We start from the raw sequence: 18,226 nt of genomic DNA on the forward strand, positions 1-18,226 counted from the left end.
GAGACCAGTACTGTTCAACATTCATAAATTATCTGGAAAAAGGGGTAAACAGTCAGGTGGCAAAATTTGAAGACTACACAAAATTACTTATGATAGTTAAGTTCAAAGCAGATTATGAAGAGTTATAAAGAGATGTCACCAAACTAGGTGACTGGGCAATGAAATGGCAGATAAACTTCACTGCTGTTAAATGCAAACTAGTGCAGATTGGAAAACAACATCCAACTATACATACAAAATGATGGGATTTAAATTAGCAGTTATCACGCAGAGATCTTGGTGTCATTGCAGATAGTTCTCTGAAAACATCTGGTCAGTGTGAAGTGGCAGTCAAAGCTAACAATGTTAGGAACCATTAGGAAAGGGATAGATAATAAGACAGAAAATATAATGCCACTATATAAATACATGGTACACCCACACTGTGAATACTGCGCACAGTTCTGGTTCCCCATTTAAAAAAAGATGTATTGGAATTGGAAAAGGTACAGAGATGGTCAAAAGTGATTAAGGGTATGGAATATCTTCCATATGAGGAGAGATTAAAAAAACTGGGACTATTCAGCTTGGAAAAGAGATTACTAAGGGGAAGGGAATATGCTAGAGGTCTATAAAATCATAAATGGTGTGGAGAAACTGAATAATGAAAGTGTTATTTAGTCCTTCACAACACAAGAAGTAGGGGCCATCCAATGAAATGACTAAGCAGCAGGTTTAAAACAAAAGGCAGTACTTCACACAACGCACAGTCAGCCTGTGGAATTTGTTACTGGGGGATGTTGTGAAGGCCAAAAGAATAACTGGGTTAAAAAAAGAACTATATAAGTTCATCGAGGACAGGTCCATCAATCGCTATTAGCCAGAGATGCAACTCCAGGCTCTGGGTGTCCCTAGCTTATGAATGCCAGAAGCAGGGTGCTGGGATGACAGGGGATGGATCACATGATAATTGCCCTGTTCTGTTCATTCCGTCTGAAGCACCTGGTGTCGGCCATTATCAGAAGACAGGATACGGGGCTAGATGGACCATTGGTCTGACCCAGGATGGCCATTCTTATGTTCCTATGTTAGTTTTGAATAAGTCTGGGCACAAATAACTTTCTGCTTTCATCTCACTTTCAGTTCCAGATTAACAGATTTCCTTTTGTCATGTATTTGTTTAATTTGGAATGTTTACTGAAATTAAGTAAAATGTATAAATAAACTTTAGTAATCTAAAACCCAATCTCTACTTGATCTTTCCTATTATCATTCTAACCCTCCAACTTTCCACTGTTGCTTTTACTTTATATTTTTTTTTCTTGCTCAGCCCTCTTTCTTGACTTGACAAGCCAGAATAGCATCCTCCTTTAAAAAAAAAAATCAATAAATAAAATAAAATAAATGCCAGAGAAGGCCATTATCATCATCTTGTCTGTCCTCCTAGCAGGTCGTAAACTTTCACTCAGTCATTACTGCATCAAATTAAATAACGGATGATTGAACTAGAGCAGGTTTTTCTGAAAGCCAATTCTGTATGCTCTTGTCCATAATGTTTCCTCAGCTCTCACTTCCAGCTATTTGGCGACTTTCCCCTCTCTCTCCTCCCCTTTTGCATCCCTACCAGTAAAACATTCAGTTAAGTCTCACTGGTGTCCTGTTCAAGTACTTGGTCCTGGGACATCTAAAGGATTTTGAAGGCCTGCTTTAAGATATGCAGCAACAAAACCTCAAAACATAACTTCACCAGCTCCCTTACACACAACACTCTGGTGGGAGAACACTCATTTAAAAAGACAGAGGTGGGAATAACATTGTATTTAACATTTTTAGGAAAAGTTGTTGCTGTGCAAGCTTAGTAGCAGCTTTTAAAAGATAGCGATTGTTATCCAAATAGTAAGCTTTTTTTTGCAGGCTAGAAAAAGGATTTCTGTCAATGAACCCAAGTTCCCTGTAAGCTGTGTGATGGCTCAGCAGCGTATTTAGTGCCACACAGGCACTTAGGGAACCCACCTGGGGATCTGCCAGTCCCATCACTTCCCAAGTGTGTATCTTGGGAATCTTGTTGTTTTAATCAACATGAAATGAAGAGAGAAGAAAATATCCTTGCATTTAAAAAAATGGGAACCTCATCAAAAAGTGCTATCAAGGTTAAGAAAATCAAAACAGCAACCCTTTACACTTTCACAGCTTATAATACTTAGTGGAGACCTTTTATAATAGAATTGGTCTTGCCAACATATAGTAAAACCTGCTTTAATATCACCTTGCGAGACCAATCAAAACCAGTTGCCCATTATTTCTAACCTTTAACTAAAGGAACAAAATAGTACTTTAGTCTACTATCACACCTTCCATCTCGGAGCATGATATAAATATTGTTTATGCCTCACAACATACCTTTGAGGTAAGTGTTTGTTCCCCTGTTTCCAGATATAAACTGAAATATGGTGAAGGTTAAATGATTTGGCCAAGTCACGAGCTAGAGCCAGGACTAGAACTTGGGTCTTGACTCCCAATCTCATGCTTCCTCTCTTACTAGAAATCCTTGAAAATACTTTAAAGTGCTCACATATGACACTGAATTGCTTGGTGGAGATAAAAGGGAATTCTAGAGCCACCCAGGAATGAGCTCAATTATTGCACAGGAAGGTGTGTTAAAGATAGTATTGTGACAGACTATACCTGCAGATAGAATTTTTATCCTAGTGACAGTAATTCAGCTAGGTATTAAATCTCTTAAACAAATCCTTTGCTCATTTGGCAGCTTTGTGTAACTTGGTTGCTATTTCTGGCAGAGAAATTGAAGAGGAATAAATCACATCTTGTACCTGTTAATTAAATATTTCTGCACATACAGTCCAGTCTGCAAATTGAATTGTCCTCTCAGCAATATGTTACATAGCTTGTCTGCTTTCATTGCCTCACTGAATGCTATTCTTCAAAAGCTTAAGGTTTACTTCAATTGCTGCTGTTAACTCATTAAAGTATGATCACCCACAGCTTATTTTGTCAAGTAAGATACCAAGATTGCCACACTTCTACTCCGCTCCCCCCACCCCATGCTCAGGTGTTCAAGGCAGACAGTCCATTTACACTTCGTGCAAGCTGCAAATTTCAAGTAATGTACATTTATACATAATGTTGTATCCTGAATTATTTCAAACCATTTTGCATGCTATCTCTGTAAGGCACCACTGAAATGCATCTTGTAGCCACCTGCAGCAACTCCCCCCTAGCAACTTACTAGCGCACAACATGCTACAGAACAGTGGGGGAAGGAACAAACGTTTTGATCAAGGACTCTAAAGCTAACCCTCCTCTTCTATAAAGTACCATGGGATTTTTGATATCCATGCTGAATGAATGAGATCTCACCTTTTAAAATATGTAAGATTCCATACACAAACTACTACAGGGAACTCAGTTTCCATACTGTACCTTGTAAGGATGAAGGAATGAGTCATCCCTGGTAGGATATGAACCTATAGTTTCAAGTAATCTAAGGCCTTTTGTATACTTGAGATTTGGTGTCACTACACTGTTGCAAACCCCAGCTGTAAGCAAGGCAAGTGCAAATTGTTGCTTTCCTTATCTACTTTAGCAGTTTGCACCTTGAAGCTACAGTTTCTGGACATGATGGCTGAATTGGAATTAGTTCCAAATAAAGCCAAGACTTAAGCTATTCATTTATTTTCATCTTTCATAAACAAATCATCTTGGCACCTTGACATTTTTGTAAAACATACACAACCCAAAGTAGTGAGCTTGTCCCTGCTGTGAAGTTAACTTGGAGTCCCTCTACATAGAAAACCCCTTAACTCAGGAGTGGTGGTGTTTTTAACTCAAGATAGTTGGCCTGTTGGGGTATAGAGTAAACCTTGAGTTAGCACAATTCAGCAGCTGCTAACTTGACTACTCTGCAATCCTCTAATGCCTTCCACAATTCTCCATGGGTGCCCAAAAAGGACGGACAAGTTCTCAGAGAGAGTGGCTCAATTTATAGCACTTGCACTCACATATGTGGCACTAATACTAATATCTCTGGGTTTTTTGCATCTTGTGTTGTGCAGTGTGACTGCTCTTGCTCAAGCTAGGCTAATGTCAGTTAATGGTGGTGAAGACACACCCAATAAAACAAACATGCAATTGGCCTCACAACAGCCCATCCTAAATGACAATATAATCTATCAGAGTATAAACAAATAAAGAACATGGACCAATCTCTGTGAAAATACCCAGACATTATATCATCCCTCCCCAGAAGTCCAGGGAAATAGATAGGCTTTGCAGGACACCCTGTAAGTCAATAGATTCAGGGCAGATCTATACTTAAAACACTGCATCAGCTCAACTGCATCACTGTAGTGCTTAAGTGAAGACCGGTTTCCTGTTGGCATAGTTAATCCACCTCCCCAAGAGGCAGTAGCTATGTCAAAAGGAATAGCTCTGTCTACATCAGTGGTTTTCAAACTTTTTTTCTGGCAACCCAGTTGAAGAAAATTGTTGATGCCCGTGACCCAACGGAGCTGGGGATGAGGGGTTTGGGTGTGGGAGAGGCCCAGGGCTGGAGCACACAGTTGGGGTGTGGGGGTGAGGGCTGTGGGGTAAGGCTGGGAATGAGGGGTTCAGGGTGTGGGAGGAGGCTCTGGGCTGGGGCAGAGGGTCGGGGCTCTGGGCTGGGAGTGCAGGCTATGGGCTGGGGCTGGGGCTAAGGGGTTTGGGATGCAGGAAGGGGCTGTGGGTTTGGGGGGGGCTCAGGGCTGGGGCAGGAGATTGGGGCACAAGGTTACCTCAGGTGACTCCCAGTCAGCAGTGTAGCGGGGGTCCTAAGGCAGGCTTCCTGCCTGTCCTGGCATCATGAAGCGCGCTGCACCCTGGAAACGGACAGCAGCAAGTCCAGCTCCTAGGCGGAGGCATGCAAGCATTCTGTGTGGCTCTTGCTCACAGGCACCCCGCCCAGCCGGGAACCGGCCAATGGGAGTGCGAAGCCCGTGCTCGGGGCGGGGGAAGCGCGTGGAGCCCTGTGGTTCCCCCTGCCTATGAGCCAGACCTGCTGCTGGCTGCTTCTGGGGCACAGCTTGGGGTCAGAACAGGTAGGGACTAGCCTGCCTTAGCCAAGCAGCACCGTTGACAGGACTTTTAGCCGCCGTGACCCAGTGCCTTACACAGGGTCACGGCTTGCAGTTTGAAAACCACTGCTATAAGAGGTGGCAATAGAATCTGAGGTCTTTATCTCTGGGAAAACAGCTGAAGAAAATTAAGTGAAATCCTCCTCCAGGAAAATTCAAATGCTGAAGACAAAAATAAATGTACATAAAATATCTGAAATCTGTTGTCGTGGAGTTTGCTAAAAATAACCAGTTTTGCACTTGTTCCCTACCATGCTTTCCAGCACTGTGTGCTATTTAAATGGGAAAAGATATACACTGAGTAACATTCCAGATAGAAAAGCTTTCACTGTATTAGGATCCCTACTGTAGACAGCTAGTTTTGCTGCTGGTGTCATTTTTAGCACCCTGTCATCTAACTTGCTAGGAACAAGTCTAATGGAAGTGGTTATGAACGCTGTAATGGCAGCCTTGTCTATACTAGTGTTTCCAATGTTGCTAACACTGTTACAATTAAACCAATGTTAGCAACTGGGAAATCTTTCTAAAGTGTCCCTAATACAGATCAGGCTATTGAACCAGTAGAGCACAGTTAGGGAGGTTAATGAAACAACAGCAGGTATTTTTAGAAATAGTTGACATTTTTAATAGATAGTGGCTATAAGAATACTTCACTATCAAAGATGTTATAGCCCCTTATTTATTACTTCAGATCACAGCAATGTTCCTTTAACAGGACAAAAACCTAAAGATTTACTATAGTGAAGCCAGCAATTCTTACACGTACTTGAGAGATTTTGCAGCTTGATTTTTGCAGGAAAAACACACAGCCTGATACCAACACTAATGAAATATTAGAGGATGGGGGTGGGGGCATTCTGTATTTAGAGATTCTCACATACTGGGGGAGAGTCTAAAGCTTCCATTTATAAAATGTTTTTGGTTTCCATCTCCATGATGAAGATGCAGCCATAGTGGAATCTGTACACTATTAGCCATAGTAGCTCCAGCCAGCCATCTACCACAAAGGTGGGAACTCCATCTCTCCTTATCCCCTACACAGGTGGTTTTGACTTTCAAGTTTAAAGGAGACCATTTAAAAGCTATTGTCATTAAACATGAACAGGATAAGATCAGGTCTGCATTAGAAACTTTGCCAGTATGTGCTGAGTCTACCAGCTTCTATACCAGGAGCCCTTTACTGGTATAGCATATTGGCAAAATGATAATTGGAGATATACAATCTTCTAGATCTGGAAGAGACCTTGAAAGGTCATTGAGTCCAGCCCCCTGCCTTCACTAGCAGGACCAAATACTGATTTTTGCCCCAGATCCCTGAGTGGTCCTCTCAAGGATTGAGCTCACAACCCTGGGTTTAGCAGGGCAATGCTCAAACTAGTGAGCTATCCCTTCCCCCTGAAGTGCTCTTATTGTGGATGCAGATTGCTGGCAAAGCTGTATAGTAAAACCACTCACCATGAACAAAACAAGCTGTATGGGTAAAACAAAGTTTTGTCTATCTCGCTGTGCCTATATGAGGAGCTTTTACCAGCACAGCTGTGCCAGTCAGGATCCAGTGCCCCAGGCTGACACAGCTGTGCCAGCAAAAGCACTGACTGTAGACCTGGCCATAGTAATGTCAGCAGGAGTATGTGCAGAAATTTAACTTTGACCCCTTTTGGTTGGGGGTGCATGTTCTGTGCCTTCCCCTCTCCCCAGTCTTTGGAGGAGCCCGCTTTTCCTGTCCCCCTGGCTGGGGCTTGCTCACTTTGACATTCAGAGCACTGGGCAGAAATCACATTGCGTCAACACCCACCGTGGGCCTTCGCAAGGCTTGTTTTAAACAGTCGGATTCCCCTGGTCCACACTAGTTCTAAGTCAGCTGCCAGCTCCGTGGAGCGGGAGAGGCAAGACACCCCACTGCAGCTGGGGTGATCCACAGGAAGGGCCCAGCTCGTGTCCAGCTTGTTGCCCCCCTGGGAGAGGGCGGCACCTCATCCAGCCGCAGCTCACACCCAGCCATGCTTTGCGCCTCAGCCCTCCTCTGGCCCTGGCAGGAGCTCGCTCTTCCCTCCCACCCCTTACCCTGGCCCAACAGGGCTCGCTCTTCCTTCTCCATCACCACGGCCCCGGGGCTGAGAGAAGCTCACTCTCCTATCCCTGCCACCACTACCCCAGGGCTGGAGGAGTTTTGTGCACCCGACAATTATTGGGGGGCCTGTGCCACTGTTTCTCCCCCCACTTGTGCATGCCCCAGAATGTCACTTAGGGCTGATTTTTTGAGACATTTGTAAATTGCCAAAAGCCCTATTCTCAATGCAGTTATACTGGCATGAATGCTTATTTTGCTCACCAAACTGGTCCAAGCTACACCTGCAAAAGCACTCTTTTGCCACTATAAGCTGCATCAATGCTAGCAGGCCTTTTTATCTGTATAGCCATACTGACAAGCCTTTTCAAATATAGACCTGGCCGTGGGTATTGTAGGCAGGGGAGGCTATGCCTCCCCAAACAGCCTAGCATGGCTCTGCCCACGCTCCACCAGGCCCCCTCCTGCCTGCTGCTCCCTTCTGTGGCCGAGAGCTGGGGAAGGCAGATTGGGGCCCATGGTGCGCAAGGCGATGCCATGCCATGACACCCATCTTCCAGGCACTGGGACCATGCTGAGGCTGGGGGCTCCCCGGCCGTGCTGCCTGCCCAGCGCTGGGGCCGGGGGCACTCTGGCCATGCCCGCCTGCCTAGCACTGGGGCAAATGGTGGGGCGGTGTGCTCTGGGCTCCGGCAGGGGAGCAGAAGGGGCAGGGCCTCAGGCAGAGGAGGGAGGGGTTGGGGGCTAGCCTCCCCCTAGGGCGCGTTTGCCCGCCGCCCATGGACCTGGCCAAAATAACTAGCCGCTTTTGAAAGTCTTGGTTATGCATGCCTTCTTGTTCTATTCTTTATGCAAATGCAGCTGAGGAAGAAATGAGGAAACCTAAAAGCTTAAGGTGCAGTGGAGAAACCCCCATCTCCTTCCAGGCAACAGAGTGTGACAGCAGTTTCTCTCTGAACAATGAGTAAACAAGTGAATTCAGTTGTCATTAAGAAGACTGTCTCCCACTATTTTTAAAAAGTGCCTTAACTCCTACTGAGGCTATGTCTACACTGCACAGTTAACCCAGAATTTTGAGGACTAGATCAGCCTCACCCAGGTGTGAGCATCTCCACTGGAAACCATAGCTGAATTACTGTGTCCTCAGTGTTTCTGCACTCACCCATGTGCTGGTAAAAGACTCTTAAGTAGACTTGGCCTTTGGGACCCCAAAATGAGATGCTTTAAAAGGATCTGATTTTTAGAGACTGGATACCTATGAATTTTGAATATCAGACTCCTTTAAAGTATGTTTGGGGACCCAAAAAATCACTATTCACTTGAAAACTTTGGCCTATTTTAGACAAAAATTGATGTTTTTATAAACAGTTTTTTCAAAGATCTGATTGGCATCTTATTCACAAAGGATTCAGTCATCCTTTTTGTGGTGACTGAGAAATCTCCGAAGAGTTGGTCAGTGATTTACGTGTAGCTTTATTTTGGGCTGCATCTAAGGGTATACCTGTATGAAATATTTTTCCAGTTATACCAGTGTAATTACACCAGTATCTCCCTCCTTGTTCTGGAATAAGAGTGCTTTTTTGGCATAGCTTGAACTGCTGCCAAAGTGACAAACTAAACCAGAAAAAGACCTTCTTTTACCAGAATAAAAGTAGCCCATGAGGAGTTGTGGTGGTATGACAGTGGTTTAAATTTACACCCTATCTTGTGTGGGTGTGACTTCTCCATGTAGATAAGCCCTAAATGTACAGAGACAGCAGCTGACAATGGTTAGGAAGCTGCATCAATTATATTGTTTTATAGAAAAGAGCTAGTGTTTTGCACTGAGGTTTTACAGTGTTAACACCTGAATGGTTGGCATCACCCTTATTTCCACTGCGGTAAATGAGTCCTATGAAGAAAAAAAAAAAGTGTACTGGAAAGGACATTGATGAGAAAATGAGTTACTCTAGTCTGCTTTGAATGTACATATAATTAAAAAAACCTTCCAAAACAAACACTGCACACACAATCTGCCCCCCCCAAAGGTGGGGGGGAGAAGAGGGTGAGACAAGTGAATCATAGGGACAGATGTTAGTCACATTTCTTAAGGTACTACTTAAGATACTTTAATGATGAGGACAGTTTAAGACAGGGGTTGGCAACCTACGGCATGCGTACCACCTTTGGCACACGGGCCGATTTTGCCTGGCACGTGGCTGCCAGCCAGGGTCCTGGCCACAGGCCCCGTTCAGCGTGCGGCCGGCTGAGTGAATTGGAACCCCAGGCCGGCAGAGGCTGAGTGGGGCCGGTGGCCGGGACCCCAGACCGGCGGTAGGCATGCCCCCTGGCTCCCCCCTCACCGTGCTCGGGTTCTGCGGCCCCCTGGAGTGAGAGCCACCAGGGCGCGGGGCCCTGAGCCTGCTGCGGGAGGGGTGGCGGCAGCAGCTCACACTCCCGGGAGCCACAGAGCCCGAGAGTGGCGAGGGGGGAGCCGGGGGGCACACGGGGACCACCGCCCTCATGCATCTCCTGCAGGAGCCCCCCCACGGGGGGGGGGGACCGGGCTCCCTCCTCACCCCACTCGAGTTCTGCGGCTCCTGGAAGTGTGAGCCGCCGCCGCCACTGCCCCTCTCACAGCTCCCCTCTCCCGCTGCCTCAGCACTCCACGTGGAGTTAGCGTCTGACCAGCATGGGTATGGTAAGGGGAGTCCCGGGGGGCAGTCAGGGAGTAGGGGAAGGGTTTGATGGGTTGGGAGTTCTGGGGGTCCTGTCAGGGGGTGGGGAGTGGTTGGATGGGGCGTGGGAGTCCCGGGGGTCTGTCTGGGGGTGGGGGTGTGGATAAGGGTTGGGGCAGTCAGGGGACAGGTAGGGTTCTAGGGGGGCAGTTAGGGGACAAGGAGCAGGGAGGCTTAGGTAGGGGGTGGGATTCTGGGGAGCAGTTAGGGGCAGGGGTCCCAGGAGGGGGCAGTCAGGGGACAAGGAGCAGGGGGAGGGTTGGGGGCTCTGACCGGGGCATCAGGGTGGGAAGTGGGAGGGAGTGGATGGGGGTGGGGCTAGGGCAGGGCTCTCCCCTCTTTTTTATTGTTGAAATATGGTAACCCTAGGTGAAGGGGGAGCCGGGGGGCGCATGGGGGCTGGCGCTCGCATGCATCCACTGCAGCCTGCAGGAGCCCCCTGCAAGGCGCCGGGCCGCAGCCTGGGCAGGAGGGGCGGGGGGGCAGCTGTTCCCCGCTAGCAGCGCCTCCGCCTTTGCAGGGCTGCTGCCCCCCACACCGCGCCGGCTCCTCCATGGCTGGGGCTTGCTGCTGCCGCAAGCGGGATGCTCTTGCTCTCCGGTGCTTCCGGAAGGCGGCTCCTCCCAGCCGAGCTGCTGCAGCGGCCCAAGCCCGGCAAAGCCAGTGAGTGGACTCGGGGCGGGGGCCACCTTGGTGGGGTGGGGAGGGCTTGTGGGAGGGGCTGTGCACCCTCCAGGGGAGTTCAGGGGGTGAAAAAGGGGGAACCTGGTCTGGGGAGCAGCCCCTGGGCAGGCTGTCCCCTGGGGTCTATAAAAGCCCGTTGGGATTTGCCCCTCAATGAACCGATGTGCGGCGGGGCGCAAGGTGGAAGTTTTGACTAGGGCGCAAAATATCCTTGAACCAGCCCTGCCCCAGGGGGTGCGTGCACCCCAAGTTAAGAACCACTGCACTAAACTGATAAGATCTGCATTTTAATTTAATTTTAAATGAAGCTTCTTAAACATTTTAAAAAACTTGTTTACTTTACATACAACAATAATTTATAGACTTATAGAGAGAGACCTTCTAAAAACGTTAAAATGTATTACTGGCACGCGAAACCTTAAATTTGAGTGAATAAATGAAGACTCGGCACAGCACTTCTTAAAGGTTGCCGACCCCTGGTTTAAGAACTGATATAGAACAGAATAACGTGAAAAGGAGTTCCAGAGAGCAGATGCAAGAAATGTAAATGATAAAATGTGGTGTTAACACCAAAAGGAGTAAAAACAGTCACGCAAACAACAAATATGGCTATGAGAACAGAGCAGGAGGATGTGTTTGGGGGAAGATAAGTAATCAAAATGAGATTTTAGACATATCAAGCGGTAGTAATGGCACCAAAGTGCTGAGGAGGAGGTTGAAAAGTGCAGAGAAAAGATGCTGAAGCAATGCTAGGGGAGGAGAAAGGGCCACAGTATGGAGGAGGGTATAACAGGAGCAACAAGTGGCAAATAATCTATCTGAGGCTGCTGCCCTATCTAGATTAATATGATGTAAAGCCTAGCCTACAGAAGTTTACCAGCATAGCTATGTCAGTTAGGAGTGTGTTTTTTTTTAAAACCGATATAGCTATACCAGTAACAGCTGTAGCCTAAATACAATTATACTGGTATACCTGTGCTTATACTAGTTCCACAACCTGGAATAAACTATATCAGTGTAAACACAGTTCACTGATATAACTGAATCCACATGATAAGGTTTTGATGGTTTAACTATACAGGCAAAGCCTAATGTAGACAAGGCCTAAGACAGAATATGCAAGTCCTCACTTTTTGCCTTTTAAATGTCTCCCAAAATATCCCCTTCTTTCTTCAACTGACCTCTATTCTGATTAGTAGCAGTAGTACTAGGAGCACATGGAGGCCTGATGAGGTGCCATTTGTGCCTAGTGTTTTACAATCACAGGGTAAAAAGATATTTCCCCAAAAAGTTTTGCCATCTAATTAAATCAAGATGTAATAAGTGAGTGTAACAAGCAATAAGGAGAAGAAGAGAGAAGACCAAGGAAATTCATACAAACCAATTTACAAAGGCTAGTTATGTCCACAATTGAATGGTTCTGGGTTGGTTAATATTTGTACATCAGAAGTTTTTGTTGTCCATCAGTTTGGAGCTTGTTTTTACAGGGAAATGTACTATAATTATACCACTATAGTTATATTGGCATAATTCCTAGTGCAGACACACTTATTCTGAAATAAGAGTGCCTTTCTCTAGTTTAGTTTGTCAGTATTGTGTAGTTTAGTTATGCTGGTATGGTTATGCTGATAGAGTTCCCTGTGAAGCTAAGCCCATAGCCATTTACTGTAGGCACCACAGAAGACGTAGATCTTTGGGAAGGATTTCAAGGTCAGAAGAGTGACTGCACAGATTAGTGCTTTCCAGTTCTCTTTTTCCCTAGCAAACCTCACACACGTCTGCTTCATATCTTACATTTTTACCTTGATCTCTCCTATTCTTTTCTTGTCTGTTGTCAAGATCTGTGTTTAATATAAGCAGTTTGGGGCAGGGACTGGTGAAGTGTCATACAGATGTCTATGTTGAAATATAAATATTTAAGTTTACAGAGCTGGGTGGAAGAAAATCTAGTCTGATGTAATAGGAAATACAACTCCTTTAGCAAGGACGATTAGATTTCCAAAGTAAATCATGTGAAGAGATTGTGCTACAGCAGATTTTTTTAAAAACATGGAATGTACCTCATCTTTTCCTGGAATCTTGCACAATTACCACTCCTTCTCTGTGTCAGACTAGACTATGAAGACAGGGCTTTTCCTATATTATTAACATTTCACTAGTATAACTAAATTGATCTAATTAAACCAGGTCAAATCCCTAATGTGGACACTCCTAACCCAGTTTAATCTTTGCTTTGAATGTGCTAATAAATTACTGATTTAAGCTAAACCAATAAAAGTGAAGTTTAATCATGTTTCAGTGTCTACGTCCGGAGTTTTCTCTGGTTTAATTGGATTGATTTAATTAAATCTGTGCAACTTTCCTAACCTTGACTAGATCAGGGATGGGCAAACTATGGCCTGCGGGCTGGATGTAGCCCACCAGCCGTTTTAATCCGGCCCTCAAGCTCCTGCTGGGGAGCAGGGTCTGGGGATTGCCCCCCTCTGATGCTCCAGCCAGGGAGCGGGGTTGGGGGCCACTCTGCACGGCTCCTGGAAGCAGCAGCATGGCCCCCCTCCAGCTCCTATGTGTAGAGGCAGCCAGGGGGCTCCGCTCTGCACACTGCCCCGCCCCAAGCGCGGCCCGCACAGCTCCCATTGGCTGTGAACCGCGGCCAATGGGAGCTGCAGGGGCAGTGCCTGCAGACTGGGCAACATGCAGAGCTGCCTGGCTGCGCCTCGCATAGAAGCTGGACAAGGGACTTCCAGGTGCTGCTTCCGGGAGCTGCTTGAGTAAGTGCTGCCTGGAGCCTGCACCTCTGAGCCTCTCCCCGTGCCCCAACCCCCGGCCCAGTCCTGATCCCCCTCTCACCCTCCGACCCCCTTGGTCCCAGCCTGGAGCACCCTCCTGCACCCCAAAACCTTCATCCCCAGCCCTACCCCAGAGCCTGCACCCCCAGCTGGAGCCCTCATTCCCCGCCCCCACACACACTCCACCTCCCTGCCCCAGCCCGGAGACCCCTCCAATACTCTGAACTCTTCATTTCTGGCCCATCCTGGAACCTGCACCCCCAACCAGAGCCATCACCGCCTCCCGCACCCCAACCCCAATTCAGTCAGCATTCATGCCTGCCATACAATTGCTATTCCCAAATGTGGCCCTCGGGCCAAAAAGTTTGCTCACTCCGGACTAGATCATAGGAAGGGGTTAGAATTAAAAAACAAACAAAGGAAAAACAAATCCCCCCCAACCACACAAAGTATAACCTGAAAGAAAACCTCTCTTGGTGTAATGTTATTTGAAGTTCCACTGAAATGTTGAAAAATGCATTTCTGGAAAATGTCATAGTTATCTAGTGGTAGAGGAGACTTATTTTGTCAGTAGTCCATTAAATCATCAACAGATTGTAGAGCTAAAATAATTTGATGGTGAGGGAAGTTTCTAAAACAAAATATTACTGCTTTCCTAGTGGAGGCATGTATTTTTAATATAAGATCACTTTAATGTACATTGTAATTTCTGTTATAAAAAAAAAGAGATTTAACTATAGCAGCCATGTCTCTCTTTAAAGGAAATCTGCACATTGATATCCTGTTTATAATAAGGGCAAGAGTTTGATTAGAAATTCTGTAGTTTAGCTTTTCACAGAAATTCTGTTTACATACCCTTAAGATACTTAGAGTTATTCCACAAAGAATGTGTAATAAGGTGGGGGAGAATCTTTCCTAGCTCAAAACGCTGATCAAGTTAATTTTTCAGATGTCAGACCACATAAATCATAACTGTTTAGGCCAAGCACTTAGTCATTTAAGGCCTAATCCAGAGCTCACTGAAGTGAAGGGGAATCTTCCATTGACTCGGCTCGACTTTGGATCAGGCCTTCAGTGCATGGGATTTTAGTTTAGATTTCTTTGCAGAAGGCATTATGTTCCCAGTAACCTTTCACTGAAGTCTGTTGTGCATAAGAAAGTGCTACAAAAACATTCATGTAATTAATGGCTTTTTTCCCCCAATCAGGACTTGGGCAATTGGATTTTAATTGTACAGCGGTGGGTACTATTATTGTCAGTAGCCATTTCTGTGCTATAATCTAATTGCTCCAAGCCCTGATTGGAAAAAAACATTGTATTACCATAGCAGGCAGGAGTGCTAGTAATGGACGAGAAGGACCCTGTTGTGCTAGGCCAGCGTTTCTCAAATGCGGCCACCGTTACCACATGTGGCCACTAGGGGCTTTTCTTGTGCCCACAGCCTCCTGGGCTGTGATGGGGGCAGTGCAAAGGAGAGCCCCCTCCCCTCCCTGTTGCTCCTGGATGCTGAGGCTGGCAGCAGGGGTCGGGCCCCGTCCCAGTCTGGAGTCATGTGGGACACAATGCTGGAGGAGTAGGTAGCCAGCGAGTTCCCCACCTTCCCATGGGTGGCAGGGCTCAGGCTTTGGGCTTCAGCCCTGGGGTGGTGGGGCAGCAAACTTTGTCTGTGGAGCTTCAGGCTCCAGGCCTGGGCTCTGGCTGCACAGTGGCAGGCCCCAGGCTCTGGCCACATGGCTTCAGGCTCTGCCCCTGGACCCTGTCCTCTGGCCATGGGGCTCTCAGCGGTCTGGCCGCAGGGCTTCAGGCTCCAGGCCCCCACTGCCTCTCCCAGCCCCATCTCCCCTGGACCCCACTGCCTCCCCCAACCCTCCATCCATGGCTTAATTTGCCAGGACTGATTAAGTCTGTTGTGAAAAGTGATATTAACAAACATACTAGTATCACTTTTCACAACAGACTTACTAGCTAGCAATAAATAAATTACAATTTGGACGTGTATATGTGCATATTTATTTGATTATTCTAAAGCTAATCAAGTATTTTAGGAAAAAGTGAGAGAGTGGCCATCAGCAAGAATTGGTGGCCGCACTCTGAGGCCACCAAAAAATTTGTCCTGAGAACCCCTGTGCTAGGCGGTGTACAAATAAAAATATTGTTCCCGCCCCAAAAAGTTTACAACCTTAGTTGACAGTGGATAACAGATGGATAAAGACCAGTGGTCCCCAAACTTTTCAGGGTTGCATCCCCCATTACAGGGTCTGTGCCCTCCCAGAGCCTGCTGGGACCGGGGCCATGGCTTAGAGGAAGGGATGCGGACAGGGGTAAGGGGATTGAGGCTGGGGTCACAGCTGGGGGCTGGGCCAGTGGGGCCGGGGCCAGGAGCAGAACTAGGTGGCCCTCCTTCCCCACCCCTCTTGGGGGCTGGCCCAGGCCTCAGCCGTGCCCGCCTGAATGTTCCTCCATGCCCTCCCCCAGTGGGGTGCCCCCCACGGTTTGGGGACCTCTGATATAGACAAATAGATTTGGGTGGCACAAGGAAACAGTAAGACTCTATTGATAGGCAGAGGTCTCAGCTGCCTACCCATTGTCAAGTTTTTTGTAGGTATTATAGCAAAGAGTTTTAAGGAGGCATTTGAAGGTGGATATGAATTAGTTTTGCAGATGTTTCCAGGAGGCTTCTCCCAAGCATGGAGGGCAGCCTGGGAGAAACCACTAATGTGCTTGTTTGAAAGTTTAACAAGTGGGTGATGAAGGCTGATATTACCAGGGCCGGCTCCAAGCACCAGCTCAGCAAGCAGGTGCTTGGGGTAGCCAAGGGGAAGGGGCGGCACATCGGGCACTTTGGCGGTGGGTCCCTCGGTCCCTCTCAGAGGGAAGGACCTGCCGCCGAATTGCCGCTGAAGAAGAAAGCGGCGCGGTGTAGCTGCCGCTAATCGCGGCTGCTTTTTTTTTTTTTCCCCTCCTTCCCGCTGCTTGGGGCACCAAAACCCTTGGAGCCGGCCCTGGGTATTACTGGCCTACCAAAGATAAGAATTGACATTTCAATTGCAAAGAAGAGATAATAGGTAGGGTGGGGACAGGCTGTGAAGGGCCTTGAAAGTGAATATAAGCAGTTTATGTCTGATGCAATGGAGAAGAGGAAGCCAGTGGAGGGATGCAAAAAGAGGGATGACATGGTCAAAGTGGCAGGCTAGGAGAAAGCCATTAAGCCTTTGATGACAGCTGTGTGCTCAGGCTTTCTGGAGGCTCCCAATCCTTTATATTTACAGGTAGTTACTGAAAGCCCATGCTGTTGCACGGGTGTCATTCAGAAAGTCGTGTGTGTAAAAAAAGCTGAAAATGGGGCCCTTGTTTCCCACACACCATGTTGTAGGGAGAAGTATTGCTGTTTATACATGTTTCCCAAAGTCTGTGCACAGAGCTTGCCCTGGCTGGAGGCACAAGCATCTTTTTGCAATCCCCAGCTTCTCTGATCAGCTGCCACATTCCACCTGCCACCGAACCTTTGGACTCCAACATTCCATCCTGTTCTCACAGCGACGATAGAATCTGGTGATATTCTGAACAGAAGGAGCTCTCAGCCATGATTGTAACTGTTTTCATCCCTTCACACTGACTCAAGACATTTTAGGCTTCACAGTGACAATTGTGAAATCCTGTTATTTAGATGAGGATGTTGGTCCGGAGTTTCTTTTAGACAAAAAGCCTATAAAGTGATTTTTGTTTGTTCCCAAAGATTAACAAGGACATTCTGCTCTATTTCAGGCTGATGTATGCCATGCTTACCAGATTGTACACAGAAATGGAATTCCAGATGAACAGATCATTGTCATGATGTATGATGACATTGCAGATAATGATGAGTAAGTGAAGAACATGGCAAGAATATTAAACCATATACTACATATTTTTTTTCCTGTTCCATAGTTAGCAATAGTACTTTGTGTGTATGTAGCACCTCAAAAAGAAGAATCCTAGCATTCCACAGAATATGTACAGGGACCACTTCACCCATCACTGAAATGAGTTCACTTTAGGATGTGTGCCTTGCAAATTTCTAAATTTCAAGAGTAAGATCCTGATCTCAGTTATAGCAGTGTAAATTCAGAGCTCCTCGGTAACTTACTTTTGCATGTTGTGATACAAGTAAACAATCTTAATTTTTATTATACATAGTAAAAATTATCTGTTATGTAGTACTTTACAGTACAGACATGCCTATATAGTGTGGATATCTTTATGGGCCATTGTCAGCCTGTTTAATCCCCAAAGCTTACTTTACATGAAAAAAGGAAATTCCCATGCATCATCGGATTTGGTATCTTTGGCCATATTTGCGTTTATAATGCAACCAGCTCTTGCATTGCACTTTTCACGAGTAAATCTTGAAATGCTGTACAAAGGAGGTCAGTATTTATGTGCAGCTGCACCCAGTTTCAGTGATAGCCCTTCACTCTGGACTAATTTCAACACTCAGCTCTAACTTTTGGTTCCTAGAAGCTGTGTGGGCACAGTGACAGCCACACCTTAGTCAGCTGCCTTAATTGATAAACTGAACTAGCTGACACTAGCTGGTTAATATTTTGCTATCAGTGACTGCAATTACACAGCACTGGCAATAGTTCAGGTGTCAAAAGAGAGTAAAACTATTAAAAAGCAGAACCAGCAAGGGCTATTTCAAGCACCCAGGCTGAAAATCCAGGGATTATAGCCATCACGAACCATGTCCTGCACCCTCAGAACAATTTACCTGGTCTTGCCACTGGGTACATGGGGCTTGAGCTAGACATATGTAATTGATAAGGCACAAAGACCTCCACATGATCATTCAAAAATCAGTTTTAAAGAGTGATGCTT

The 18,226-nt window shown here is 46.4% G+C and overlaps 2 protein-coding genes across 3 annotated transcripts in view; one reads left to right on the forward strand and one right to left on the reverse strand.

The window, feature by feature from the left end:
- The window catches only part of GOLGA5 (golgin A5), a 93,463-nt gene that overhangs the window by 58,479 nt on the left and 16,758 nt on the right, over window positions 1-18,226 (reverse strand). The gene's annotated exons all lie outside the window — the stretch shown is intronic.
- The window catches only part of LGMN (legumain), a 42,937-nt gene that overhangs the window by 8,249 nt on the left and 16,462 nt on the right, over window positions 1-18,226 (forward strand). For both annotated transcript variants that reach the window (XM_045013931.1, XM_045013930.1), the window contains exon 3: window positions 17,135-17,232. In XM_045013931.1, coding sequence (XP_044869866.1) covers window positions 17,135-17,232 — 98 coding nt within the window. The remainder of the gene's footprint in view (window positions 1-17,134; window positions 17,233-18,226) is intronic.

This window comes from Mauremys mutica, chromosome 4, assembly GCF_020497125.1.
Source record: "Mauremys mutica isolate MM-2020 ecotype Southern chromosome 4, ASM2049712v1, whole genome shotgun sequence".
NCBI lineage: Eukaryota > Metazoa > Chordata > Testudines > Geoemydidae > Mauremys > Mauremys mutica.